Raw genomic sequence first — 26,875 nt, 5'->3', positions numbered from 1 at the left:
TTGAGAGCTGTAGGAGCATGAGAGAAGCCCGCTTACTGTCCTTAAAGCAGGATTCACTCTGAAGAAAAGGTTAGATGTGTACAAAGTAATGACCAGCACAGCAGTGCTAATTGCATAGCGTTCAGACAAGGGAGGAGGAGAGGTAGAGAATGAAACAGAGGCAGATAGCGTGCTGCTGCCTGTGACTTACTACTAGCAAGATACTCTTTTGCCTACACTATATTCCCGCTTGGTTTGGCACCACAGAGATACAGCAAAACTGACCAAAATAGCAAGTTTCCAAATGAGTTTTCATTTGTGGCAGTCAGTCTTTCCCTCAAGCCTGGAAAAGCAGCTCCCAGAGCTGTATGTTGTTCCATGCAGCTGGACAGCTTCTGCAACTCTGACAAATTCATTTTTAGCTAGCTTAGCTGGTTTTGCATGATGTTTGCCTTTGTCATCCATCTAATTGCACCAAGAGGATTAACAAAAGGCCACAGCCTGTCAGAATCAATAGTAGGGAAGCAGGAGTGGAAGAAATATGCCAGATTAGTCACCAGTGGTGCCTGATTCTGTGCCAACAGCTAAGCCGCTGCTAGCTGCCATCTTAGAAGGCAAAATATGCCTGGAAGAGTGAAAACCCCACCTAGCAAAGCTTTCTCATCCCACTTCAGACCTTGGAGCTGAGACCAGAGCCAATAACCAGTCTGTTGCCATCTCTGTTCCCAGCAGAAGGAGCAACTGGAGGTTGCCCAGCACATCCCTCACTGCCGGTCCACCATCTGAGGCTCTCGAGCGGCCATGCACGTGGTCTGTCTTGTCTCCAGCAAGGATCAAGCCGTCCTGTTGCAGACAACTGTTTAGTGAGGGATTATCTGGGGTTTGCAGAGTTTATAGTTGTTTGGCCGTTCACCTTACAAATTCTCTGGTGGTACTTCTGAAGAAAGTAGTTCTGGGGAAAAAGAAGTATTGTCTTCTTCAAGTAACATGCCTGGCCTCTGTGGTAACACTCACATGTCCCATCTTTTCCTCCTCATACTCATCTTTTAGATATTCTTTCCATCTAGATACAAAGGTAATTTTATTCAGAAGCAGCAGCCTTGTCAGAAAGGGAGCCACTCTGACAAGCCTTTAAGTCTTCCGTGACCAGATCACTGTTTCACAACAGATCGTTGCTCATTGTGTTAAGGTAACCCTTTGCATTAAGGTCATTTAAGATGACTTTCACAGCAGTAATCTAGAATGCTTCATCCAGAGTCCTAAACATATAGTGAGTGAAGGAATTCTGGTTTGCTCTGTCCTTGGGCATTATTTTGTTTGTTGTTTTTTTTCTTTAAACTCCTCCTCTGTCAGCTCCAGAAAGACCACGACCATTCATTTTGCCATGGTCCCAAAAATGTGCCAGAAATTCGGCCCTGGTTCTCACTGGCTGCTGGATAATAAAGACCTCTTTGCCTTTTGCCAAACCCCAGTCATTTTTAATCCTGAGTCCCCGCTGCCTGCATGTTTTCTTCATCTCTTCCAGCCCAAAAAGCAGGTGTGCAGCATCTCCCAGTCTGACATAGGCTTTTCCTCAGAAGCCAGAGATCCTTCCTTCTCTCCTAAGTCTGGGAGCAGCAGCAATGTAATTTTCTGCCCCGCTGTCTTACCAGAGAGAAGGGCGCAGCATCTCTTTTTCTGTAAAAAAGAACTGGCTTTTAGAAAACTTGACAGTGGAGGTGTATTTCAGGTGTTGCATCTCCCCTTGAGCCTCCGGGGATGTAAGAGATGCTCCAGACTGAGAAAAGCCATGCTTTCCTTTCCCGGGTTGCTGTCCCCTCTGTTCTTTACACCTACCGAGACACAGCCTGGGGTAGTGGCTGCTGCAAAGGGCCAGAGGAGGTGGGAAGCAGCCAGGAGAGAGGCACAGCACCGCATCAGGATGATAATGCTGGAGTCAGAGGTGACAGTGCTCTCGGCAAGTCTCCAGGACTTGCTGGCACGGGCCCATTGTTGTTAGAAAGAGTGAGCCTTAGCAGCCTGAGTCAGACTCTCCCTCCTGCCCCAGTCCTGCCAATATTTATTAACTTGACTATTTCAATATTAAAGACCCAACATAGCTGAGCTCTGATTCAGATTTCTTGGTAATAACCACCCCAAAGTATAACATTTCTCCTCCCAAAGTGGACAGAAGTTTGTGGAACGTCTTTGTACCTGAAGGAAACAGGGAAATTCAGAGACAAACCATCCTGGCCGCCTTCACTTTCTTCCTTCTCCTCATCCTGTGGAAACAGTGTTAGCAACACTTTCCATGGTGCCTTGCCTCAGCTCACCTCTCTCCTTGGATGCTCTCCTCTGGAAGTAGGAAGATGGGCTACCAGAGCCCTACTGGTTTTTTGGTTGTTTTGTTTTTTTTTTTAATTAATTAATAAAAATTAACTACTGTTCCACAGTAATCATTTGTCACTATGTAGGAAGGTCTGTTATCCTGGTAAAACAACTTGTGATGCTCAAGCTTGTTCATTCTTAAGGAGGCTGGTGCCCTGGCTGGCCTGCCCGGTGCGGGTAACAGCAGCGCTCTTGACACAGCAGCTCCTGACAAAGAAGTACACGCCTGGGATACCTGTTTTTCTTAAGCAGATGCACGTTTGCACTCGGCGAGCTTGTCTTCACAGTTGTGATCCCTGAACATGTTAGCATAATCCTAAAATCGTGCACCCCCTGGGGTTTCTTCTGCTGCTTAGTGTAGCCAGCACGGGCAGATAGTGAATTCAAGCTGGAACTGCAGTTCAGGTGAGTGTATCATTTAGCCTGCAGACTCAGAAGCCTCAGAGTGTCTGGTGGCATTTATGAGCTACAGATACTGACGTTTCCCTGCACCTCCATGGCTGCAGACACACCGCAGGGTTTTTCAGTGCTGTGGTCAGACAGCTGGCTGGGTGGGATGCTACTCACTGGTGGGCTCCTCACTGAAACTTCCATGTGCCAGCCCACCTCCATCCCACTCCCTCCCTCTTTCAGTTATCCACACCTCTCTCTGGCTGATGATATTTTTGTACATGTTTCTGTGGTTTTGTCCTATCGATCCAGATTCATCCCTGCACGTGCCAGCAGAAAATTCCTGCTAGCCTTCGTAGGGGCAGCCTCTTGGCAGCCTCCACCTTCAGGAACTGAGCCTCGGCTTTTGCTGGTGCTGGAGAGCCAGACCAAGCCTTAGGGTCAGAAATGACATTTCTAGGTGGTTGCATTGACTTGCTGAACAAATATAGGAAATTGCAGTCTTTCTTCACGATCTGTTAGGTAGAGCAAGGTCGGTAACTCTTTCCCGGCGAGCAGAGCACTGGTGATTCATTGCTAGTCCCGGTCGGTGCCTCGGTGATAGAGGCAGAATATCTGCAGAAGCGCTGACCTCCATAAATCAGTTTTGCAAACTGCACATGAGAGCAGAGGCAAGAGGTAATGAAAGGAGGAAATATTCTTGCTTTTGGATACGTCTGCCACCATGAAATCTGTGTTTTGCAGGGTTTTCCCAAGGCAGCACAGCCTGTCAAGCTGCAGAGACTCTGGGCTGGAAGCGAGCACCTGCTGGGGCTGGCTGTCCTAAAGATAATGATTTCACAGAGCAGCATCAGCTGTAGTGACCTCCTAGGGAGAACTGAGAGCAGGGAGCATGGGCTGGGGGTGAGGAGGAGAGGGGCCAGCCAGTTAAATGAGGGTTTGTGTGAGAAGGGAGATCAAAATGGCAAAGATAAAATAGTGATAAGTTTGAAGGAGATGAGGAAAACAGATGAGGAAAAGTCAGATTGAGATGATGGAGAAAGTGGGCAGGAGAGGACTGGATTTTACATTTGAACATTAAGTTGTCTTCCTTCCTTTAGTGGAAGTATGTCAGAAGAGGAGTTCAAACTCAATAATTAGAATAAAATAGAAATAAAAAATGAGACAGTGCAGAATCATGCTGACACTTTTCATGTCAATATAAACAGTGCTGTTTGATACAGTAATGGTTTTCCTTTTTTTGTGAATATGATATACACTGCATCCCGGATCGTGAGGTGCTTTGTGTGCTGCTGCTTGAATAAGTGAGTCCATAAGTGAAAACTGAATTACAAAAAAAAAAAAAAAATAAAAAATTCAGCATTGATAGACAGCTCTTGAGCAACATGCAGGGAAATACAGGATGTTTGTGTGAAACCTTTTATGGATGATGGCATCCATCCACCAGCTGTACAACTCTGTAAATAGGTTTATACAACTCTATGACTATGGAGTATATAGGATGACCTGTGCTATATGGCGGGGCCATGCTGCAAACCAGTTTGCCTCTCTGCCTGTCTGGGAGTGTACACACGCAGACATACTTGCAGCTAAGTAAACATTTATATATAACGGGTTTATGCACCCTGCTACTGCATGGGTACAAAATGATTGCAGGGAAACAACCCTGCAGACCTAACATATAATATGGCAGATGGTTGTAATGGCATTGATCATATCCATTCTTTAAAAGGTGGGTTGCCCGACTAATTCTTGTTTCTGTTTTTCTCCTTGAATCCTAGCAGAAAATGGACCCCGTCTACTTGTGGTAGCAGAGCAAGCTAAAATCTTCTCACACCGGGGTGGCAATGTCACACTGCCATGTAAATTTTACCATGAACACACATCAACAGCTGGCTCAGGAACCCACAAAATCCGGGTCAAGTGGACCAAACTCACCTCAGATTACCTCAAAGAAGTGGACGTCTTTGTTGCAATGGGACACCACAGAAAGAGCTACGGAAACTACCAAGGCAGAGTGTTTCTGAGGGAAAGCAGTGAAAACGATGCCTCTCTTATAATCACAAATATAATACTGGAGGATTATGGAAGATATAAGTGTGAGGTTATTGAAGGATTAGAGGATGACACAGCAGTGGTAGCTCTGAATTTGGAAGGTAGGTAACGCCTGAATTATACATAAATTCAGATTTGCATGGTGTTAAGGAATACCTGGGGTTTTTGTCCTAATACTGCTGGTATTGTATTGTCAGTGATCCCAGCAAACTGAGAAGTTGGATTCATTGTGCTCTGGGGATCTTGGCCTGACAGCCCATGACAGTGATCATAAATTAGAAGAACATTAGGACTTCTATAACTTACGCTACCATATGGCATATTCAGCTCCCAGTGAGACCCGGTGCGAGGGGACCCAAAAAAGAATGACCAAAGATAGTATGAAGAGCTCTGTATGTTTTTAATTTGCTCCTATCACTTTACAGAAGTCATTGCATGTTTTTACAGGAGACTTAGGCAAAATTATATTAAATATTCCCGTAACAGCCATTTTACAGAACTTCAGGCCATTTTAGATTAACAAGCAAATACAAATCTTCTTACAAAGGCAAAAAATATTAAAGTAGTTTTCCAGAGACAATGGTGTTGGTTTTTTCCAGCCTTATAATTACATAAAAAAGATCTCTATATTGCCTGCCAGGACGACTCCAACATATAGTCTGTAGTCATTTCCTTCAGCAATATTCGTGAAAACAGTAGAGTACAAATCATTAGGAAAATTAGTGAAACAGGTTTCAAGAGGGCCAAATATTCAGCATTCCTTTACTCTTAGGAAATTCAGATAAATTTTATGAGGTTCAATGCATGTAAACCAGCATTTTTCCTCTTCCCTCAAAATACTGCACTGAGCTAGGCAGTAACCTGAACATTGCATGAAGATGTCTCCCTCACCCTCACGCTTACCAGGAAGCATGAGCCAGAGAGAACTTCATAACAGCCATGTTATCTGTGAAAAGTAGTGAGGGAGAAAAAGAAAAGAAGAAAAGCAAACCCTTGGCTCTCACACCTCTAAGTGGGTGAAATAGGTGGCTCTTTCACTGAGGGTTATTGTGCATCATGATGGTTATATAGTTACCCTGCAAAGTAATACTGGCTGAGTGGTTCTTGGAACCAAATAAATGTCATGGGCTTAGCTTACTCCTTTACATCCATTTTTCCATTCCTGGTTGGAGGCTGCTGAAGCCTTCCATTTCTATGTGCAGAAAGGACCTGCACAGTTTCTGTGCCGGCAGGATAGTCAACTTAGGTTGTTTCACCTCATGTAATCCATCTTTAATAGGAATGCACACTGTTCTTTTCAAACTTATGAGATAAAGCAATCAAGGATGCTCAATGTATTCATTAATATTATTTTGGCAGTTTGCTTACATCCTAAGTACATACCTCTCACCAGGCTTCGAGATATTCCAGATAAGTAACTATATATCTTGTTCCCCATCAGATCCTGGGGTTTGCCTGCGTTTTACGGCATTATGGGGTTTTTTTGGCAGTGTAAAAGGGTCAGAGCCAGTGTAAAGCCTTTGAAGTGTTCATCACACCACGCGTCTGGATCAGATACTTGTCTGGTGCCACTTAGCATTTTGCCCCTGAAGCAAAAGTTCATTATCTTTCTGCTGTTGAAAGTGTTGAAAATGAGGAGGTTCCAGTACAAATGCTTTGTGCTGTGCCAGGAGAGCCTGGGGAAGGGGAGATGCTGACGGCTGTAGCGGCAGGTTGGGAGGTTTTGCCTGAAGCTCGGTGCTTTTGCATGTGCGCAGACCCACATTTGAAAGGCAATATTTGGTTGACACTAGAGTAAGAAAGCAATGAGAAATCTTTACTGCATTCAGTAACACAGCTGAAAAAAGGAGATTTTCTATGTATTGTTACCGCGACTGTTTTGTGGTATAGCACCAGCCCACTGGATACAAGGTCTGGGTCCCACCTCCTGGTAGACACTGTCCCCTCTAGCTTACTGCTGTTACCCTACAGTGTCTCTCTCTGAAATATGCCAACTCCAGCCCGTCCTGTATGACAGCACCATTCCTTCCTGTTCCCCACCCCCACCCCCTCCAAAACAAGGAAATTCATAAGGATGGGAGGAATCTTATGTCTTCAACCAAGTATGTTCCAATCTGTGCTCAAAGGAAAGTTTTAATATTTTAACTAGTGTCTGGCTAACGTAAGGAACAATGTCGTTTTAATGGTTTTTGTCAGACATGGGACGTGTAAGGCTGTTCCCTCCTGACGTTATAGAGTGATGTTTCCTAAACTGACAGGAAAACTTCATTTGTGAAAGCCCAAGGTAAAATGTAACCTTTAGGTTACTGTCTCAGTGTCAGTCCTGCGTATGGCAGCTAAATCCAGTCACTCTGGGTCTAGGTTATAGTAAAGTTTCCTTCTAAAATGATGATTAAAATACACTTCTGTTTACAACGGGCATATATAGGTGATGGAACATACTCTGTCTGCATCTCCTGTGTATATTTTTCACCTCATTTGCAGCTCTCTGTAGTGCTGGCTTTAACTGCCGTTTCATGTCTCTGAGCCATGCAGAACAGATCAAGGAAAAAAAAAAATCAATCTTTGGAGAAAAAGAAAAATCTATCAGCCCATCGCAACATTCTACATTTGTTATAAATAATAAGGTTAATCTCACAGTGGGAAGGATTTGCATCAATATCTTGATGTCCTGAGATGATGGCCCTAAGGATGTTAACTGGCAGCAAAACAAAACCATTTATAACCAGGAATGCCCACTAGCAGTGCGAAACAGCTGATCGCTCCAGTGTGAGCCTACTGTACAAACGGTATAGCTTTGGCTAGGCAAAAAGCATGTTAATATATCAATATGAAAATAGTTGGCCTCTACCTCAGTGGACCTTTTTCTTCTCCAAATGAGATAGTGCTTTATTCTTATAGACTTAAAGGCCTCCTAGGATTGTCATTAAATAGACTGTTTGTAATGATTGGGTACTTTTAGCTTTGAAAAAGCAGTGGAATTAGGTTCGGTCTCTGTTTGTTATATACCTTAACATGTTTTTGGTGTGTTTTCTTTACTATTATTTAATGCAGAACCATGCCATTTCCCCCTACACTAGTGAGACAGTGCTGTCTAGCAGCTAAAGGTCGGGACTGGGATTCACTCACCATTTCGCAGCCACCAGCTTTAAGAACTATTCAGTCATGTCAGAGTATCATCCTGTTTGTAGCCTGAAGTACCAGGACTGGTCTAAGGGCAGGAGGGTTGGTCTGGGCATGGTGGCCACAAGAAATGTCAAGCACGGCAGAGAGCAGGACGCTTTGTACGTTGGCCTTGTCACCAGATCCATTTTCTCACGAACCTGGCCTTACTCTCCTCCTGCACAGAAAGTATAGATCATTAGCTTTACACTCTTCTGAGAGTCAAAACCTTAACAAATTAAGCAGTCTCCTATGGCAGGTAGCTATTGTTGCCCAAGTCATAAGTAAAGAAAGGTTTCTCAGCTTACATTAGATTTTCTTTATGTTGGTGATTTACTGCGCTAGACTAAATTTTCTTTATGTTAGTGCTTTACTATTTCCCCTTCTTAGCAATACTAGGCACTGTGATGGATCTGGCCACATCAGGTTTGTGTGCTTCAGCTTCCCGGGCATGCAAAGGCTCCAGCATTGGCCCTCGATTCTACTGCTGAGGCACAGATTTTGTGTGCTGTTTGTTTGTGAGATTCATGGGCCAGGTGACAAAGAAAGCGGAACAACACGACAGTGCCAAAGGCAGATTTTTGCTCTATTAGAATTTTTTTTAATAGTCTCTGTCTCCAGGGAGAGGTGATAACTGAACACATTAGTTTTGCGATACAGGCTATCAAATAATTACTTTGTACCTTCAATAGTACCAGAAATAGGCAGATCTAGGTAAAGCCATTAAAAATCTTGGTGGGAAGCTGCTTCTAGATTGAAGGCAACTCTTTGGGTGGCTCCACAGGAACCAAAAAACCCATCAGGTTTTATGGTCTTGCTTAGAGGTATGTTAGCTTTTATGTTCAAGACAGAGTTAGAAAAAGAACAGGCATCTCTTTCCAAATCAGACTTTCTAGTTCAAAATACATCAAACAAATCCATAAGCTTCATATAAAAAGTTCTTCCGAATTGTCATAGCAATCATTTTCTAATCTAGTCATTCACTATTAAGCTGGGTATAAACAATGGGGATTTCATAGCTTAAGCCAGTATGAAACCAGCTCCATGCTCTCAACAGCAGGAGAGATCAGATCTAGCATAATACTGTGTGTCATACTGGTTTATTCTGTGTGTTGCTGTTACAGTCATACACGAAGAGCTATTTTAAATATCCTTTGTGTGGCAATCTGTTGTACTCTCTACTATAACACTGATTTTATAGGACACACTATTTGTGGATCCCTAGAAGACAGCAAAAAGCCTTGTAAAAGACAACAGGAGTTTGTTAAGAGTCAGTCAGTCATGACAGACCGATGTAATTCTTTCTGTGAGACGGTAACAGGTCTTTGCAGACACAGCTGTGTTTACAAGTGCTGTGAGTAATGGCACCTGAAAGATGCAGGTGAAGTAAAAAGTTCAAAATACAGCAGCAAAAAACTATCTGGAAATAATGACCCAAAAGGAAAATGCTAAAAGAATTAGGACTAGTTAGCCTAAGGAGAGCCAGGAAAGACAACAGCCTCCAAATTTTGCTAAAGACTATGGAAAAATAAGGGAATAATCTGTTCCCAGGCCAGATAAGCCTAGTTCGTATGCCTGCATTAGTCAGAAATAAGCAGCCCCACTGACAGGTCGGTTATGGGATGCGGTGGGCTGAACAAACACCACCTCAGGCTTCAGGTTCATTTTTAAGGAGACTGATACCTGCCGGCAGCCAGTGTCCCACCCTGTGGCTGAATGATCAGGTATCTGACAGTCCTGACAGGCAGACAAATGGGGGTAGAATCCCAAAGAAAGAGAGGGATTTGGCGCTTTTTATACAATTTTAGAAATGCAGCATGGAAATTTTTGCCATCAGGTGTATGACCTGCCAGCATAAAACTGTACCCTACAGTGCAGTATATAGCAAACACTACTGTTACCCCATGTTTACACTGGCTACAGGAAATCTTACTTTTCTCTTTGGGGTAGAACTCAAAGAAGTCCATTTCTTTACCCTGGCTGTAAAAAGATCTTTTTCTTCCACATGGGTCAACAGAAAATTGTGTTATTTTGATGTGTAAATACTCTTAAAACTGCTAATTGTGCATGGTGGTGGCTTAATAGATACCCATAAATTGTTACAGGAGTTGAGCTTTCTAAGGTTATTTCCTCACTTTGTTGTCTTGGGTAACCATTGCAGCCCCTTGCGCTGGCAACATGCCTGTAGTGACTGAGTAATCGCAAAGAACTTGCACTGAATTTTAGGGATTACCTGCTCGTAAGACTCTGAAATGCAAGTAGTTTATGGAGGACACGCAAATATCACCTCTTTTGCACTCCGTAAAATGCACAGTAACCTAAGCAGAGCTGTGCATTTGTGGAACTGAATGTAAGGCATTCATGGAAATACAGGTGTGCATATGGGGACGGCACGTTATACATGCGGTTCTTGTGTTCCAGTTTGGTAGAAATCCTAATTTCCATTACAACAGTCATTTTCTGGACTGTGATTGCATTGCCACAGGTGCATTCAGCAAGCCTCATCTGGCCCTCCTCTTTCACCGAGAGATTTACTCTCCACTGAATTGATGTGTCTCAGGTTCTTCTGCTCTTGCTTGGAGGAAAGGAGGCCCTTCCCTGGGGGTAGGACCTGTTCCAGAGAACCGCATGGCTGGGAGAGGAGCCACACTGTGAAGTCGGTGTTGTAAATTAATATTCCCCATCCAGGCTCCACAAGTGGCTCAGCTGCTTCCTTAGGGTAGGGAGCCGAATCACTAAGGTCAAGTTAAGGCTCCTCAGCTCAGTCTTCCCACAGACTGACCAGAATTTAACCATCTGAGGCTGGAAATTTTTATTTTCCTCCATTCTTTAGGCTGTATTTGTTCACGTTTGGAAGCGGGTGTTTTGTCTAGTGGTAAAACACAGGGTTGGAGTCAGGAGTTTAGGTTCAGTCTTTAGTTTGGGAACAGTAACAATCCTCAGGACAGCTTTTGTCCTTTCGGGAACAGATGGGATGGATTATCTTTTGATAGGTTATAAGATTCAAGGCTGAAGAAGATGTTTGGCAATTAACTAGAAAGTTCGGTACTCCTAAATTGTAACAAAAGGAAGATGAATAGTAAGATCTAACTATAAATTTCAGCTAGGTTTGATAAGGAAATGAAGAAGAAAAATAATACTAAAGATGCAAGACAGTGCAAAGCTCACATACCCAGTCAATTTAGCTCTATAAAATCAACAATGGCCACCCCCATCTGCAGGGTGAAATTAATGTTAATCAGTTGCAGGCTTGTACTGCAGATGAACTCAAACAAAATTCAGCTTCTATGTAGTCTACCCAAATATAGCCCAAAGCTAATATTACAGTTTTGTGCATATTTATGTTATTAAAACATTATGTCCTGAACTGTCAATTTCAAATAGCTTTGTAACAAATTTACATACATATTTAACGCCTTTTAAAAAGCGATTTTGGAAACCTTAAGGAATCCATTTCAGTAATTTCCAATTAATTGTTGCTCAGTTTTTGTAATTATGTAAGTTTAGAACTTGATTAAAAAATAAACATCTCTGATTAATTTAGGGATTTTTTAACATGTATATGCAAATCAGACACAGGTACTGGCCAAGGAATTGGTTGTCTGGGGAAGTGTAGTTCTGGAAAAATAGTAAGTATTGGATTTCTAATAAAGTAATAAAGCTTGGACTCCTCTGACATTTGCTACATTTTTATTATAGCCAGTGATAGTTCTAACCATTAGCACTGAAGGGGAACAAATACTTTTTAAAAAAAGAGGCGAGGAGGAGGAGGGGAAAACATAGATCCAGAAAAATATAAGACGTCTACAGCTTTTATTTATGAATTACAGTTAAAAATACATGTTCTGTTACATTACATTCATGCTTTATAGTTGAGAACGGCTAATAACTGAAAAGCCCTTTGACAAAGGATTTACAAGAGGAAAGAACCTCAGCAGACACTAGTTAATTGCTGAAGGAGAGCAAAATATTGTTTATTATTACCCTGCCAAGTTTAGATTTGCATGCTTTATTTTCCTGGACCAAGTCACTGAGGTTTAGTAATAACAAAGATTCTGTTTAATGAAAATAACACTTCTTGGACGATAGATGGGCGAGGGAGAGAGGGAAGGAAGGGAGGCATTAAGATACCAGTGGAATAGGCACCGAAGTGGGTTTGCATGTTCAGAAAGAACTGCTCTTGCATGTCCGTAATGTAATTTCTCTATCCTGTGCTACATTGCCCTGGAGAGAAGGGACTTGTTAGAGGCAGAAGAATTCATCAGCAGGGAGAAAGTAAAAAGAAGGATGGATGTTTACACTGGTGTAAAGTTTTTGGCTCATCTCATGCGTTGTGTTGTCTTCAGTCCCTCTGCATCCTACGGCACTTAGTTCTACAGAGATGTTTGAGAGTAAACATTTTGAGCTGGATCTTCCCTGATGCCGTTTTATTTCAGCTTATTATGAAACTGGGCTAAAGCCAACTGTAAAATTTAGATCTGGGTTAAGTTTCTGAACCTTGCCAAAGATTTGATCCAAACTTTTGTTTCAAGTCTCTCTCTTCACTTTTATCAGAGCCACATGGGGGTGTTGGGGGGTGGGGTGTGTGTCTTCAGCATTTTTTGAAAGATATTTCGTGCTTTAAGAAGTAATCTTTAACTGCAGATCTTTTTCATAAAGGTGGAAAATGCACTGTGGAAAGATCTGTCAGGTAAGGGCAATGACTTCAATGAAATGTTGCTGCTGAAACAGTTCCGGAGGTGTCCCCGCATTGCCCATCTCCACTTGGATGCCCTCTGCTGTGAGGTCTCTCTGCCATACTTGTCTGCAGTGGCTCTCCACCGATGAGCAGCAGACAAGGCTTTGGGCCAGCTGCCTCTCTGGGGTTGAAGGGAGCATCTGGCAGGTCCATGCTCCTTGCGCAGCGGCTCTGGCAGGCGCCCTTTGGTTTGGCGGCAGTGCTTCTGGCAGCCGTAGGGGTAGCGAGGGAAGGTGGTGTTCCACGTGGCTTCCCTGCTAGGGTTGTCTTAGGTTGCGGCATGCTGTGTGCTACATGGCTCGCCATCTGCAGTTCAGGAAACCTGACTTCTGCTCAAGGAACCGTGCTCCCTGATGCCCTCTGTGAGGAGCTCATCCGCCTTGGGTGGTGACAAACTGCCAAAAACCAGCTGGAAAACAGCCGAGAAGTCTCCCTAAAACCACACAGGACTTCACTGATTTTATTTCCCCATAGATTCCCTACTTCAAGACCTCAGGACACTGAAATTATGACTCCTGCTAATCCAGCCTTGAAATGTTACCGTTAAGCCAGGCACGAAATAACTTCCCATTCCTAGGATAATGTGAAATAAAATAAAAGCAAACAAACAAAACCCAACTGTCTTGAACCTCTTGGGAAATCTTGGCAATGCAAAGACCATATCATTCTTTTATGTCAATCAAACCACTTTTAATGTCTATGTGTAAAAAGAAATAGTTCACGTACCTCTGTACTACAATTTCTTCTTTCTAAACGACTGCCAGAAAATACCATCCCACAAAAAAATAGAACCAGGCTGGGCTTTAATTTTCTTTTTTTAAAATGAGAAAATGATCTTAACAGCTGATAAACTGGAAAAATACGTAGCTGCAAAACTTCAGCCATCTCTGCCCGTCTTTAGGCACTCTGGGAGTGCACGTGGGAGAGGTGACAGTGGGGACAGAGAGGCTGCAGATGGGAGCAGCGTGCAGACCTGGCACGGTTCCTGCTGGGAAAGGGATGAGGTTACGGGGAGAGGAGCTGGCTAGGAAGGCGGCAGCCCTATCCCCTTCTCAAACCTAATGGCTGATGTGTGCTGACTGTGCTTTTCCCCAGAAGTAAAACCGCTTATCAGCCTGACACACATCATGGAGTTAACCTTTCTTTCTCCTTCTGGTGACTGTGCATGCTGCTTCCCTTTCTTCTGCTCTTGCAGTGCCTAGTAACTCACCCTCTTTCTACCACTTCAGGTGTTGTGTTCCCTTACGCTCCGCGGCTGGGTCGTTACAACTTAAACTTCCACGAGGCTCAGCGAGCGTGTCTGGACCAAGACTCTGTTATCGCCTCCTTTGACCAGCTCTACGATGCCTGGAGGTCAGGGCTGGACTGGTGCAACGCCGGCTGGCTCAGCGATGGCTCCGTGCAGTACCCCATCACTAAGCCCAGGGAGCCCTGCGGAGGGAAGAACACAGTGCCTGGGGTCAGGAATTACGGGTTCTGGGATAAAGATAAAAGCCGATACGATGTCTTCTGTTTTACTTCAAACTTCAATGGTAAGAGTCTTCCTCTTCACCCCTACCTTGTAAACGACTCGTTCTGTGCTTAGGAAACTCCAACGGCAGCAAGTAATGTTTGAATTCTCAAAGCTTATGTTAGGCTCGGAAAATGTTGTTGAATTTACGAGGACACATGCACAGAGTGAAGTTGTCTTTGCCACATGTTCACATAGATTGTTTTTACAATTCAGAACTTGTATTGGCAGGAGTTTCTAATATCTCCACTTTCACCCCGTTAAAATTTATATGTACTCTTTTAATGTTGATACAAGCCCAGTTTATTTCAGTTACAGTGATGAAGAAACCTGTAATTCATTAATTGAGCTTTCCTGTTTAATTCAGTTATAATTATGATGCTTTAGAACTTAAACATATAATCCAAACAAAATTCTGATCTCTACTTCAGCTCTGCTGTTGTGTCAAGCAGCTCCTACTTCTGTACCAGGTCTAATATGACTAATACTTCCTTATCAGCAAAGCTATTTCTAGCTTTTATGCCTAACAATTTAGATTCCTAATCTTAGTACACTGCCAAAAGCCTGTTCACTTCTTCTCTGAGCCTGGTCTGCACTAAACCTTATTTTAGCAATTGCAGGCTTTTTTTGCTATTACTAGATGTTACTTTAGGTATGAAATGACTTGATCTCAGCTTGCTATTATTTCAGGTTTAATCTAGTGGCTGAAAAGGATTTAGAAAGCATTGCTGTGAATGAAAGGAATGCTGCAAGTAAACACGTGCAAAAGGAAACTACAATCCTCTACAGCATCATACTTGCAGATAATTCCTATGCAACTTTGCACATTTGGCTTGCAGCCCACCCAGACCACGGAGCATGGCCTTTTTTGTTTCTGCACAGATTGCTTATCCACAATGAGGCATTTTTGTCCTACAGCACACCAAAAAATAAAGATAAGCCTTGCTCTCAGGATATATGCCCTAGTGTTAATAGTGCTCCACCCTCTCAAAAAAAAACACCCCGATCTTCAAATCAACAATATTAAATTAGGGTGGATGCAGTCCAAAACAAAGTTTAGGTGATTTTTGTTGTGCTGCATCATTCCCTGAAATGCTGGCTCATTTTTTTCTTGCTTCATTATCCAACACAAAATCCTGTATGAGCTCATCTCTTATGTGCAGATTTAACACTGTACTATAGAAATAGTACTGAGGGGAAGATAAAAGGAAAAAGAATTAAAATGTAATAGCTGCACTATCTACGATGCTTGCGGAGGAAACATTTCTCACTACTGGTCACTAACCACCACCCTCTTCCACACTAGCCACTGGACAGTATCTCTTAAGGAAAGAGAAAAATCATTCTGGGGAGAAAAAAAAAAAAAAAAAAAAAAAAGTACTGACAGATACATGTGGTCTGTGCATTGATACAGCAAGAGGGAGGGAGAAAGAGGGTTTAAGTAAGGTGAGGATAAGTTATACAGGTAGCAGAGAAATCAAAGACAAGACACTGAAATTAATTTCATCCTTGGTGAGTCTGTTAAACTGACCTCCTGTTAAAGTGCCTGTTAAAGACAGAGTACCGTGCAGCGATAGGATGACCTATAGAGCTGAGCAGCACCTTTTCCAGCGCGCTGCAGCTCAGTGCCATGTAAGTCTCTCAAGGTGTCAGCAGAAAACTGGACTTCTGCTTCTCTCGGCATCCATTTCCTTCATCAGCAGCTCACCAGGTGATGTTATGCTCACACGTCCCTGCTGTCTGTGTCCTCTGCTACTCGTGTCCCCGGCTTACCGAAATACCCAGTCACTCTCTCAAAACGCCAGCTTCCTATTTTCAGCTCAACACTTCAGGCAGTTCACGTATGCTTAACAGCTTACATTAGCTTTCTCACTGTAAATGGAAGAGCTTATAATAACCCTTTTTGCCACCAGGTTGCAGTTGCCAAAGATGGTGGCTATAGGCAAAGAGCTATTTCTGCAACACCCGATATTGATTCTTTCAGCTCAGGAACAGCCAAGGAAAATGAGAAGTGGTTAGGACACCATGCATTTCCAGCGGTGGCAGTGACTGCTGGAGTCTCCTGACAGTATGAAACAGAGAAGCCTTCAGCTTTATGTGAGGGAGCTGGAAAAAATGCCAGGAGCCCCAGGATCAGGGGAGCATAAAGTGAACTAAAAAAAAAAAAAAGAACCCAAAGATTGTGGGGTCTACTATGAATAAAGAGGGTGCGTGGGGTTTAGATTTCTGCTAACTGGGTTAATTAAGGGAAATAAATCCCCAAAATACATTATGATCTCAGGCATCATACCAAAAAAAACCCCCAAAAAACCCCAAAAAACACACACACACAAAAAGGTTTTACACTGGGTTTTAAATAACTCAGCAGTCAGACCAAAAGGTCTGTCTAACACACATGCAAAGCTTGTTTTTTACCCGAAGAAGAAAGACAGCAAAATTACATTCAGGCATTAAGGTGAAAAAAGAAAATGTTGTCATGAATTAAGTGATTTCAAATCCAGATTCAGTGTTTTCACTCTGGAACTGTGGGAACCCATCTGTGATGAGCAGCATACACCAAAAAATACTGACTGGTAAAAGGGTTTTTATATCATTAGCGAAGAATTCTACATGCAGTCCTGTTACGTGCACAGGGAAACTGCTCTAGCAGATTGTCTGCAATACAATATAAAATAATCTGAGTACTTTCTGAAATTACCCTCTACAGCGTCTTTTCTGAGACTCGTGTAAGTGCAATACTTGAACATTTTGTTCTGTCTGTATAACTGCTTTATACTCCAGTCTTTCCATTGGCTCACAGAGGAACTGTTCAGGTTTTGTGTCTGTGCAACAAAGCCAAAAATCTGAAAATCTTTCATATACTTAGTATACAGTATACCACTTACCAGTTTATAAGAATATATAGTAATGCGTTTCATAAAACAATGCAAAGAATAACATTAACATAATGCTGTCCATGAAATCCATCAAAATATTGTGAAAGAACATAATTTTTCTGCCTGCATAGAGATAACCATTGCATGGCAACATGTTTCCCTACCTGCTTTTATGTTCCTCGTGTTGATAAAGGCTATTGAAAATGAATATACACAAGTGGGAACTATCCAACTTAAATTAGGAAATTCCATGCTGGAATTTCCTGACGTCTGAGGGCTCAGCTCTGCTCCTTCACAGCTGATTTATCCTTCACTTTTCCTTCTGAGTAGGAGCCACTTTAGTCCATGTTCTCTGTAGGAAAGCTGAAGGTTCCTGCCCCATGTGGTGGGACAACCTGCCACAATGTAGTTTTGCAAGGGCTGCAGACCACCCCAGTTTCTCTCCCTGCCCTGTCCCAAGGAATAGGGATGCCCATCTTCCATACATTCCCTCTAGAAGGTTCATTTGGGTTTCTACACACCAGTTCAGGGGGAATAAATGCAGAATCCTTTTGTTGCAGTTTCCCCCACAGAGCCCAAAAGGCACAGGATAAAGAATATATAATGCTAGAGCTGAGTGGTTATTCTTTGCTTAATTTCAAAGGCTTCCTGAAGGAGAACAGTGGGTTTCTCAAAGGAAAAACCATGGGAATCTTTTGCACTGAAAACAGCATGTTGAGTGAGCTAAACATAAACATGTCTAACATCTCCTCTATAATTAGGCATTTTCAAAGAAGGAAAGGTGTAAGTAGAGCTTGTATCACACTTTTGCCTCATTAACATGCATTTTGTTATATACTTTGCGCACAGAACAACAGTGCATAATTTGTTTGTAACCAGCTCTAGCAGGATCAAGTAAAAGTATCACATTAACAAAGTTAAGAACACAAAGAATAAATTTTAGTGATCATGTTAGAAATGCAGCTGCAAACCACCCATCTGTTACAGCAATGCATGTGATAAGCTAACCACCTCTGCCATTTAAATAAGAGAAAGGTATAAAAATTTGTCTCTGAATGATGCCTGCTGACTGCTCCTCTGACCATTGCAGAATATTTTATCACTGGGAACGTGTAGCCATTGTTCCAAAAAGAGAAACAAGCCCACCCAAAATCAAACTACGTGCCCTCTTCTTTGAAGTGGTTGCCTCTGAGTCACTGGAGTCACTGCTGGTATTGGGGGGTGGGGGCACTGGAAGAGGGTTTTTAAAAAATATTCCCCCCTATATTTAATGTAGCCGTTCAAAATCAGTTACCTGAGATGATCAGTGGAGATCAAAACACTTATCAGGACCTGGTGATTAAAGGAAGGGAAAGCATCTAACTTCGCACAAATGTTTAACATGTTCTTAAACTCTGAGGAGCAGTGGCCTCGCTCAGCCATTGGGCATCGCTGTGAGATACGCTGGGTCCAGCCTGCGGAGCAGACGACGGGGTCTGTGTGTTGTGCCAGCCACAGATATACCCCACCAGCTGCTGAGAATGCCTGCTGTGGCCGTATGAAACCGCAAGTCAGAGCATATTACACAGTAAAGCAACTGATTTCTGTGGCTGTGAGCTTTGCAGCGTACGCATCGATTGCTGCCCGCGGAGGCAGCCCTGCACTCGGCGTGCCTCCCGTGCGTGCTGCCACCCACCAGGCAGGTCTTCTGCTCCTCTGCCCCTGCACGGCGTTGAAGCCATGAGGCTGAGCAAGGGGCTGCCCCAGTGAAACCAGTAAGCTGTTGGGAGTAGTCTTAGGGCTGAGCACAAGCCCTTGGGGGCTTGATGGCTGGCCGCATGTGGAGGTGTCCTCTCCAGGAGCTCCACCAAGAACACCCTTCCCAAGGCATTGCCTTAACACCTTCTGCAGAAAATAACGCAGGGGGTGGCACTGCCTTTCTGTGCCACTGAGGATGATGGCACACTGTCTAGCACACCCGGCCACAATATAAAAACTTACTAATACATCTCCCAGTTGAGAACTGAGCTTGGACAGATCTCCAAGGGTGGTGCATGCCTCAAACTCCCACAGTCACAAAGGTGTAGGCTATTTAGGTCAAGTGCTCAAATTTTCCTCTTTAAGCTGTTCTGTTACAGCAAAAGTGAGCTATAAATAATATAAATAATTAATTTGATATACAATTTTATATAAATTATTCTGTATGGTTTCATTTTTTACATATAATATAATAATATGAATGTAAATTTAGAAAAAATAAAAATATATATAGTATAAATAAAGATATTGGTATAAATAAATAAATAAATGGGCTAAAATAGCCATTATAGATGGGGTTTGATTAGGTTTGCGTAAACCCTCTGCACCATTATTTAGATGTGAGAACTCAAATCAAGCAAGCTTATCCTCTGTAGGAGTGACCCAACTACCAGATACTAATGACAGCGAGACAGTTAATGCCTCCCTCTCCTTCCACATCGATTAATAAGTACTAAGATTGAACAGTTAGGAACCCTTTTAACCTATTAGCAGGAGAAACCCATCAAATATGTACCGAGTGTATTAACAACATTTTATTTAATCAGACATTCTGGATACACACTGCACCCCTGTGGGGTTTACTTTTAAAGTTCTCCTATTTAAGGAAGGGGCAGAGTATAGGAGTTTTTATTACTGGCGTCATATGTCAAAAGCCTGACCTTACTGCAAATCCCTAGGAAATTACATTCCATTGACATATGGTTTGAAGAGCAACTAATAAGCTAGGTGAAGTTTACATACTATCAGTTCAAATCCCTCTTACCCTAAGTCTGAAATCCTGTTTGCTTTGGGGAAACCTCTTAATAACATAGTAGGAACAGGTTCCCTCTTAATAAACATTCCCTTTAGCAACACCTTGTAAATGCTCTCAACCTGGTGAAATGGAGTTCAGCAAGCATTTTACAAAGGGGTGGATTATCTACTCTCAACAGTTTTCTGTGGAAATACTGCAGATACTGTCTCTGACAGCAATGAAATCTTTTTCAAGTTTCTTCTCCACCACAGCTGCAATGTAAACTCCTTTTTTTTTTAAAAAAAAAAATGTTCTTTCATAGTATACAATTTCCAAGCTTTACACAAAGGTAATTCGATTACCTTTATATCATCATCTGACCTGACTTTTCTACACTGAGAAAAAAGCTGCGTGTTTTTTGCAGGGATCCGGAGCTAACGTAATTCTTCATCTCGCTCACTGCTTTATCTTCGCCAAGAAAGTAATCTGAAACTGAGCAGAATTCTGTTTGTGTGCTTACCTGTTTTTTTATGAGGAAGAAAAAGGATAGTATTCAGGGGCACATTCTTAATTTTGCTTTACATTCTTAATAATTCTTAAGAAGTAAAGAGTGTGCTCTGGAATTAGAAGATCCCCACATGACTAAATTCCTTTGTTTTTCATCTAACTTGTCTCTTACAGGACAGCCAGATTGAAAAGCAGTGATAGTTTTTGGAAATCATTATTCCTTTAAAAAAAAAAAAAAATCTTGCAATTAATTTCTACCCCACCCCTGGTTAATTGGCAAATCAGTGATGATAAATAACCCTAAGTATAATGAACGAAAGGCTTACAATGAATTGCCTTGATAAATGAAATTGTTAGTATTATTGCTGATTATGGATTAGTAGGGGAGACTTCCTTTTTGAGCTTTACTCACTGCATATGTTTTCATTACGCTGAGAGGGAGGCACATTTTTCTTAGCAGCGCTATCAGTTCAATGCCATCTCACAGTGAAGATATACCCTTTGATGCCTAAAGAGAAACAGGACTGCAGAACTGCTGCACGTGGTTTTGACACTGCTAATGAAGACTTACGACAGACATGGTTTTGATCTACCACAGGCTCAAACTTTGCTTCTAAGGAGCTGTGCAATATCTCAGCTTTCTTACAAAAAAAAAAAAAAAAAAAAGTGCTTGTACTTAATCAGAAGCAAGGTCATCGCCTTGTCAGAGAATAAGACTGTGTGCGTTAGCTCCAGCCACCCTCACCCAAATACTATCAGAGGCCAGGTCTTGCTATGCCATGTTTCTGAGAGGAAAACCCCTGTGGGTTTTAGGCTAATGCTGGGAGCGTGATGTAGAAGTGCACTGCTTTGGGTGTTTAACTGGTTTCCCTTCTCCGGCAGTAATCTACAGCTGTATCGGGTCCGCTTTGCCTGAAATCTACACGGTTCCTTAGAGGTTTCACTGGATTATCATTGTCACCATGTTGCTAAACACATCTGGTACCATAAAGTTGAATTCAGAGCAGGGGCCCTCCTCCGAATCCCGGGGTGTCTTCCATAATCCCTCTCCCCTGATCTTTTTCCTCCTGTTTTCCTGAACCTGAGGATGAAAATGAATACACTGAATACAAGTGAGGGTAGGGATGCCATACCATGCTAAGTTAGCAGAAATAAATACAGCACTACTCTCTTTTTGTTCAAATAGTCTCTTTTAGCTACCTGGCTGCTTTTTTTTTTTTTTTTTTTTCTCCCCCCTCCTGATGTTTACCAACTCATCATACTAAAAAAATAAGATCTTTTTAACAGCACAACATCCAGCTTGCACAGTCCAGATCCAACCACTCTTTGATACGGTTCTGCAGTGGAACATCTCCATTTCTCCTCAAAAGCCACCGTTACATTATCACACCGTCTGAATCATGTTGCTGATGGCCCTTTTCCCCTTCTTTCTCTTACTAGGTCGTTTTTACTACCTAATTCACCCGACCAAGCTGACCTACGATGAAGCCGTCCAGGCGTGCTTGAAGGATGGAGCTCAGATTGCTAAAGTTGGCCAGATATTTGCTGCCTGGAAGCTCCTGGGGTACGACCGCTGCGATGCTGGCTGGCTGGCTGACGGCAGCGTCCGCTACCCCATCTCCAGGCCAAGGAAACGCTGCAGTCCTAACGAAGCAGCTGTTCGCTTTGTAGGCTTCCCTGATAAAAAGCACAAGCTGTATGGTGTCTACTGTTTCAGAGCATACAACTGAAAATACCTAGAGCACAAAAGTTTTAAATCCATTAAGAACATGTGAAAATTTTTTTTTTTATATGAACTCATGCAAGTTACCAAAACTGTGATAAACCTTTTTTACTTACTGTAAAGAGTCATTTTCATAAACTCAACCCATTAATTTGTTTGGGGTTTGGGTTTTTTTTTGGTTGGTTTTTTGTTTTTTTTTTTTTGGCTTTCGTATTTTTGTAAAAGTATCATTCCATAGATATTTTAAATTAATATAATTTAATGGAAGCTCTAGGTAAGAAAGTTTTAGAGCCAAATTCTTTAAGCTACATCACTCCAATGAAATATACTTTTCATGAATGGGCCATGCAATAGAGCTTGACAATTGCTAAGGCACAATTATGGAATGTAAGGCTACTCAAAGCAGAAGCTTTTAAAAGCACAGATTTTACATATTTGTACCAGTTTGAGAAACACTGCAAATTGATTATATCAGGAATTTTGAAATAAGATTTTTGTTTGTTTGTTTGTTTTGTTAAAGGGGATCAGTGAGGTTTTACAAAAAAAGCCTCGCAACAATGTATGTTGGGAAATAAATGCTTTCACTGGTTTCACAGGGGAACAACACAACATTTAACAAAAGCAGCTAAAACAGTTCACACAAATAGGACTAGTTTTACAATTTAAAATCCTGCCTTTCTGAAAAACAAGCTCACGGTCCCATGCACAGGAACAAGCACAGTTAGTTCTCCTGAACATTTCAATTGTGTTTTTGTCATGTATAAATCATTGTTGAGGGAGTGAATTATTAACTAATGAGGAAACCGTGTTTTCTTCTTAACTCCAATTAAAGATGCCTAAGAAGTGTTGTATTATCTTTGAGTAGCTTTACTGAGTTATTTTTAAACTCTTAAAGGCCATTTGCTAAGCAGCATATAGCATCTACTCAGGGCAGTTGTATAAATGAACTGCTGGACAGAGAAATTGTAAAATTTAGCAGCTTGATTTTACATTAGCCTTTGAAATGTTATTGTCTTAACAAAGGAACATTACAATATTTACTATTTCTTAACTATTTACACATCACAAGAAATAAAAATTAGAAAAAAAACCATGAAAATTATGAAGTCTTAGAACAAGATTATCAAATAAAATCTGAAACCAGCTATTAAGGCTTAGAAGAGAAAAAAAGACTTTATTTCCTTACATCTCATTTGTATCTGAAAAGTACATCTGTTTTTTAGACTATCAGTGGAAAAATAGTATTGCTAGCCCTGAATCATTTAGCTAATCCTCCTTAGAGTTAACAGGGAAAAGCTATTGAAATACTTCTTTTCACTAAATCTGCAGTGGTCTCGGTGGGAGATGTTTACCTTTATCTGCCAGTGTCAGAGATAAACACACACTGTGCATGGTGCCTAGGATTTTCAGAGCTGCTTAAAGCACTAGGTCCTCCCTAAATACCAGTTTGAGGGAATTTGGATTTCTGATGCAAACTTATTTTGGATGCAGCAATTCTTGGTGCTCATCTTCAGATACCTTAATGCAACCAGTTTTTCAGAGAGTGGGTGCTCAAGACTTTCTGAAAATTTACTACACTTTATGGTGTCTCAAGCTGGATATCAAAAAGAAAAAGAGGCCACTGATTAAAAAGATCTTGGTCTTGAGTAATCTCTTAGGCGATGTTGATGTTCTCTATCCAGTATTGGTTCTACCACTTAAAAATGGAGAACTCTTTTTTCCTACTCTATGCTTGCTGACTATGAAGATTTCAGAGGACCAATATTTGTATTACGCAGTTTTATAGCTTCCCATTATTTCCATATCTAAATGAGATAGAGTGGTATTTATCCAAGTAGGACACAACTGGTGTGCTTTCATGAACGGTTTGGTGTAGTTCTTTTCTCATGGACATGAGTAAATAAATCTCTTTCCTGGAGTGGTTGTGGTCCTGTTTTAAAACTCTGTGAACAAATCAAGAACGATGTGCGGTAGGATAGTGGGAAGATACCATAGTGTAAGGGGTATTTTATTGGAGCCCGTTCCCATCAAACTCAGAGGAAAATTTCCATCCTTCTGAGGATATTTGTATCCACTGTGGATATTTGCTCATGCTATACAGATGAAGCAGTCTCGGTGCCAAAACCAACCTTTTTCTAACCCACTAGGAATTGGATTTTCTTGAAGCTCTATCACTTAGCTATAAATAGAGACTTATTACAGGTCAAGCCCCTAAACCCATGTAATCTTTTCCGAACAGCCATTTTTTAAATCAGTGTCCATTTCACACATTTTCTCAGGCCATTCAGAACCTTTTCTGAACCCTTTGGAGAAAAAATGGAAAGAGAAATGGAACATATCCGTACAGGATAAGGAATGGGGTATGCAAGACTGGACCATGACCAAGAGGAATACATCTTGTTTCCCAATCCAACCTTCAGAAACATGGGGAAAAAAAATAAATGTGGACTATATCATAGTCTTTTCTGAAGCTTGGACAGGGAGCTTGTGAGATGGGAAAAGCTACAGCCAATATCCCAGTTGTTACCCCAGCTAGATCCAGAGTTGCTGTAAAGAGGCAAGCCTTTTATGCAGCTGGCTCTATCCTCCCCAAAGATCTGCTAGATCTGGAGGAGGCTGCATGGTTTTCCTATTGCACAGAGGTGAAGAGACCCTCGTGATTTTTGGTTTTTTGGTTTTTTTTTTTTACCTCTCCAGGGAAACCCTTCACAGGGTTTCACCCAGACACATCTTTTTTTGCAGGACTGGGGATTATATTTTGCCTGCATAAAAAATGTACACATCCAACCCACTCGTGGGGCTGGCTAAAGTGCCCTCACTGCTAGACCAAAGGCACTGCAGGAAAGGCGAATTCAGCCTTTCACCAACTTTGCAACGCTCTGGAGATGGCTGGTCAGGTCCTAAATCACAGCAATCTCAGGCTTGCGCTAGCTTATGCCTTCTGTGTCCGTATCTCCAGGCTGCCGCTGTGACAGCCTGGGCGTAGCATCCTCCCGACCCACCCTGCTTTGTGCATCACCCATACCCCGGGCCGGTGGCTGAGCAGGCTCTGCGCCACCCAGGTGATCCCTCAGCTCCAGGGAAAGCCCCTGAGCTCCCAGCTTGGCAGCACAAAGAGGCCACAGGGCAACAAGGAATCAGGTCTCCAGAGAGACGCTGAGCTGGCACACGATCACAGATGGCCAAATTTATCGTCCAGTTATGCCTGTAAGTTCGCGTTGAAGATACTGCTTGCTAGGAATCATATGTTTGTGTAATGGAGTCACAGTATGTGAATTTGCATTCATCATGTTACTTATGAAGAGCCCAGTAGTCTATTTTGGGATCAGGCTAGATTTAGGTATGTGTGTTGATATACAACATCATGCATTATTATAACAGATACAGTTAATTGGAGAGTTTGATGGAAATACATTCGTATAAAAAAAAATCAGTTCTCATGTAAGGAGGTATAAAACCCATAAAATGTGTATGATTACTTGAGAAGTGGGCACAAACAGACAAAGAGACATGAATTATATTTATTTTTACAGCTACTGACTCCATTTCCTTTTGTAATGTCAAGTGTCAGGATATTCTCGTATTTTCGAGTAAGCTAGCTAAGTGCTTGGACAAAAACTTTAAAAAGCAGCTTAAGAACTGGATAAAATTCTGTGCTATTTTCTGTTTATGAGAGAATATCCTATCAATAGAATCATTAATGTTCTCTGTCATTATCTTGTATTTCACAATGTATCTGAATTTTAATGCCCATGAATTGACAACAATTAAATTGTGTTGTTCTTTTCAATATGATGATTTCTTCTTATTGACTGGCTATTCTTCTACTCTTGTCCCAGAAAACAAAAAAAGGAAAGGATGCTTTGCCATAGTAAACAAAGTGATTGCAAGACTAAATGATGGGGGGGGGGAGGGGGGAAGACTACTCTGTGAAGATGATTTACAATAAAAATAAACTATATTACAAAACCTTTGTTTTATGCTTCTTTGAAGCATTTTGAAAGTAGAAATGCAAGTACCTATTTCTTCTTTGTGTTCTCCGCCATCTTCTAAAATAAAATAAAGCATAAATAAGGAAGACTTTTTTTTTTTTTTAATGGTTGGTGTTGAACTGTATATGCATCACTAGAAATTGGATGTAGAACAGTGTTTCTTGTATGGGAAAATTTATGGAATTATTTATATAATCCTATGGCCTTAGAAATTAAAAACCAACAATAGTTACTCTTTGTAACGTGCAACAAGAAAGATTCCCAATACCAAGCAAAGAATTAGTTATTCAGAGCACTGGGCCAGCTTTTCAGTTTCTATAATCACAATCCTTTGGCATTCTTTTATTGGTCTGTGCCAGAGAGTTAGCCCTGGAAGTTACCTACGCTGCACCACTTTGCTGAGAAATACTAATGTTCCAGAAGCTTTCAGTATATCATCATCAAATAGATGAAAAGGGGCTTTGGAAAACTTACCACTCAGAATAAGGGAAATCTGTATTACCGTTATGTATACATCTCTATACATGATTGAGATAAACATGCTTTATTTTCTCACAACTTAGTTAAAACAATTTTAAAATTAGTGACATTTTCACTTTACAGCACTACGCATAAAATTAAACCCACCCTTGGTAGAACCAGTCCCTCAATATTAGGATTTTCCTTAATAGTAGCAGCTTCCATTGAATGATGGCTCGCTATTCAAAATAAAGACATTGTCTTCATGTTTGGAAGTGACTGGATTTAAGACTTAGTGGAACTACCACAAAACCATAAATGTCTACATTTTCACCTAAAGACTTAGTAAATGAAGTAGTAGGCTA

General features: G+C 41.6%; 1 protein-coding gene across 1 annotated transcript in view; it reads left to right on the top strand.

The window, feature by feature from the left end:
* HAPLN1 (hyaluronan and proteoglycan link protein 1) overlaps nt 1-25,866 on the top strand; it is a 65,508-nt gene extending 39,642 nt beyond the window's left edge. The window contains exons 3-5 of the mRNA XM_027784828.2: nt 4,521-4,892; nt 13,921-14,223; nt 21,777-25,866. Coding sequence (XP_027640629.1) covers nt 4,521-4,892; nt 13,921-14,223; nt 21,777-22,066 — 965 coding nt within the window. The 3' untranslated portion in view covers nt 22,067-25,866. The remainder of the gene's footprint in view (nt 1-4,520; nt 4,893-13,920; nt 14,224-21,776) is intronic.
* The last annotated feature ends 1,009 nt before the right edge of the window (nt 25,867-26,875 follow it).

This window comes from Falco peregrinus, chromosome Z (genome assembly GCF_023634155.1).
Source record: "Falco peregrinus isolate bFalPer1 chromosome Z, bFalPer1.pri, whole genome shotgun sequence".
In the NCBI taxonomy this organism is placed as follows: Eukaryota; Metazoa; Chordata; class Aves; order Falconiformes; family Falconidae; genus Falco; species Falco peregrinus.
The sequence above is the reverse complement of the archived record's forward strand: the minus strand, read 5'-3'. Positions and strand labels throughout refer to the sequence as shown.